Raw genomic sequence first — 3546 nt, 5'->3', positions numbered from 1 at the left:
ATTTTTTTTAACTATTTATTGTGGAAATGTTTAACATATACATATATTTAGAGAATAGTATAATGAATCCTTAATTGCCCACCATCCAAGTTCAATAACTATAAATCTATGGCCAGTTTTCACTCTTCCATACTCCCCCAATGCCCCTCTGCCTTATCAATATTTAAAAGCAAATTCTGTGCAGTTTCTAGAGTCATCCCTTGATCAAAACACTAATCACTTTTGTTGTATGCCTTTCTCTTTCTCCCTATTAGGCCCTTTTCTAATCACCCCCAACCATATGTTATATTTTGTTTTACTTGTAGGGCTTATGCTTTAATGGTTCAACTCTGCCAGAAGACAAATACGTAATGATTAGCTCTGTACACTAAGCAGCTCAGAATAAGGAGCCAGACCATCTGTGACTCCCAACCCTGCCTGCCTTCTTCTCTGGACCAATAATGGTAGCTTCATAATGACTGTGATTAAAGCCCTGTTGTACATGAGGATCATACTCTTGCTACACTGGCTTGGGGTGTTTCTGTCTTTTTCAGGACACACCCGGGCTGAGCACCCCCAATATCACAGTCCTCCAGAAGTGGTGATTCCCTTGAAGGTAACACACACTGGCAGAAGCATGAAGCCTCCAGGCCGGCTCTCTTACAGCCTGCATTTTGGGGGCCAGAGACACGTTCTCCACATGAATATCAAGAAGCATTTGCTGTCCAGACACCTCCCAGTGTTCACCTACTCAGACCAGGGTGCTCTCCTGAAGGACCAGCCTTTTGTCCAGAATGACTGCTACTATCATGGTTATGTGGAGGGGGACCCAGAATCCCTTGTTGCCCTCAGTACCTGTTCTGGTGGCTTTCGAGGATTATTACAGATAAATGATGTTGTTTATGAAATTAAGCCCATGATTTTCTCTACCAAATTTGAACACCTGGTATATAAAATGGACAGTGAGGAGACCCAATTCCCAAATACGAAATCTGGTTTTATGCAAGAAGAGGAAATTGTACACCAATTTGAGTTTCAAGAGATTGGTAATTCTACTCTGAAACAAAGTCATTATGATGGCTGGTGGATCCATTCATTCTTTGTTGAAATTGCACTGGTGGTGGACAATACTCTATATAATCATTTTAAAAGGAATGTCTCAAAGTTGCAGGAGGATATGTTTCTTATTGTAAATATAGTGGATTCCATTTATCAGGTAATGGGTATGAAGGTGTTATTGTTTGGTATGGAGATCTGGACTAAAGGAAACGAGGTTGAAGTGGATGCTGTAAGGAGGTCTCTGAGAGATTTTTGCCATTGGAAGGCTAATACCATTGATGCCCGCATGGCACATGATACTGTACATCTTTTTATAAATAAGACCTTGAGAGGATTAAGTGGTTTAGGCTATGTTGCAGGAATGTGTAGATCACACTTTAGTTGTGCAGTTGTTACTTTTGCAAACAAAACCTTGGCCATTATTGGAATTGCAGTAGCTCATCATATAGGTCATAATTTGGGTATGTTTCATGATACTGTATTGTGTGTGTGTTCTGCAGGTTATTATAGATGTATAATGCGCCATGACAACCCACCAATAGCCCAATTTAGCAATTGTAGTTATTCTTATTTTTGGGGATATTCTGTACAGCAGGCAAAATGTTTGCAGTACACTGTATACACAAAGGACATGTTTTCAAGGAAGCGCTGTGGAAATGGTGTTGTTGAAGAAGGAGAAGAGTGTGACTGTGGATCTTTTCAGCATTGTTCAAAAGATGCCTGTTGTCTGACAAACTGCAGTTTAAGTTTTGGGTCTACTTGTGCTTTTGGGCTTTGTTGCAAGGACTGCAAGTTCTTACCATCAGGAGAAATGTGTAGAAAGGAGGCCAATGAATGTGATCTTCCAGAGTGGTGCAATGGATCATCCCATATGTGCCCAGACGATGTATATGTAGAGGATGGAATACCCTGTAATGACAATGCCTACTGCTATGAAAAGAGATGTAACGACCGCAACGCACAGTGTAGGCAGATTTTCGGCCAAAAGGCAAAAAATGCAAACGACAGTTGCTACAAACAAGTAAACACTCAAGGTGATCGTTTTGGTAACTGTGGAGTCGAAGGCCCTACATATCTAAAATGCAGTATGTTGGACAGCTTGTGTGGGAGAATTCAGTGCGATAACGTGGCAGAAATTCCCCTTCTGACAGAGCATTCGACTGTGCATGGGACTCGCTTCAACAACGCCACCTGCTGGGGTACAGACTACCACATGGGGATGACCATACCTGATATTGGTGAAGTGAAAGATGGCACGGAGTGTGGCCCAGAACATGTCTGCATCGGAAGGAAGTGTGTCCATCTCTCTCGCTTGGATAGTAATTGTTCACCTAAGTTCTGTAACATGAGGGGGATCTGCAACAATAAACATCACTGTCATTGCAACTATAAGTGGGACCCTCCCAACTGCCTAAAACAAGGCAATGGAGGTAGTGTTGACAGTGGCCCACCCCCTAAGAGAAAGAGGATAAAGAAGATTTACCTGGCCCTACCATGTCTTATTTTGTTGTTAATTCTATTATGTTGTCTTCTTTTGCTCTGTATGAGGAAAAAACCTAAGGAAAAAAAGGAAGAAGTTCAGCCTCAACCTGAAAAACCCAAGCAAAAGACTCAGACTCAACATGGGAAATAAAAACAATTAGTACCCAAAAATGTATCTGAATAGATACGCATTAAAAAAGGTAACTCCTATAATGTTTCTACTTATTCTTCTTTATTTTAAACAATTAGAAGTTTTATTTTTCCTGAAACGTATTTCTTTATATTTTCTAGAAAAAGGCATGGTACCTGGGTGGTGTACCAGTTTTAAAGTTACTGCTTTTCAGTGCCAAAGCCCCTTCCCATTTTGTGCTCTGCATTATAGGAACCACACTGCTGCTGTATCAGCCCTCTTTCTACAGAGATCTGCAGTAGGGTGAATGCAAGGGGATTTGGAAATCTGGGAGATCTGCTTCCTGTATGTCAATCTTAATAACAAATTTTACACTGGCAATTACACTTAGTTTCAATATCCTTTTTAAAAAAAATTCAATCCAGACCAACCTCATTGTCAGTCTAAAAGATACCAGCATAGCTGTCTGGGTCTGAGCCCCAGGTCTTTGATCTCTCTACCAATGTCTCAGATCCTCTGCACCAGCTTAGCAGTACCTGCTGTAAGAGTTTTGAGCCTCATTTTTGAGATTCATGGGGCCAGCCCTACAGTTCTCCAGATTCAAGTAACCCTACTTCTTCCCTTTGCTCTTCAGCTCCATGAATGAAATCACCTTCTTGCAATTAGTATTTTATGGTTATTAAGCAGTTACTAGCACAATGCCTCCCTTAACTTGCTGTGTTCTTTAGTAGCTGTTTACCCAATGCCTTATATTTAATTCCATCCCCCTAAAATCATTGATTTTTTTTTTCTGACTGAATTCTGTTACAGTACTCATCTTGGTATAATGAAGTACTTATTCATTAAGTACCATTCATTGGGAGTGAGGAAATATCAATTTTTTTTCTTTGTTTGAT

At 40.5% G+C, this 3546-nt stretch overlaps 1 protein-coding gene across 1 annotated transcript; it reads left to right on the top strand.

Moving 5' to 3' along the window:
* The first annotated feature begins 481 nt into the window (after window positions 1-481).
* ADAM29 (ADAM metallopeptidase domain 29) lies at window positions 482-2671 on the top strand. Its single transcript, XM_061199481.1, has one exon. The coding sequence runs from the start codon at window positions 482-484 to the stop codon at window positions 2669-2671; it is 2190 nt and encodes a 729-aa protein (XP_061055464.1).
* Window positions 2672-3546: the final 875 nt, after the last annotated feature.

Source organism: Eubalaena glacialis, chromosome 9, assembly GCF_028564815.1.
Source record: "Eubalaena glacialis isolate mEubGla1 chromosome 9, mEubGla1.1.hap2.+ XY, whole genome shotgun sequence".
Taxonomy (NCBI): Eukaryota; Metazoa; Chordata; class Mammalia; order Artiodactyla; family Balaenidae; genus Eubalaena; species Eubalaena glacialis.
The sequence above is the reverse complement of the archived record's forward strand: the minus strand, read 5'-3'. Positions and strand labels throughout refer to the sequence as shown.

What these genes read in the sequence shown, in the direction of transcription:
- ADAM29 (XM_061199481.1), top strand. Translation starts at nt 482, where the DNA reads ATGAGGATCATACTCTTGCTACACTGGCTTGGGGTGTTTCTGTCTTTT.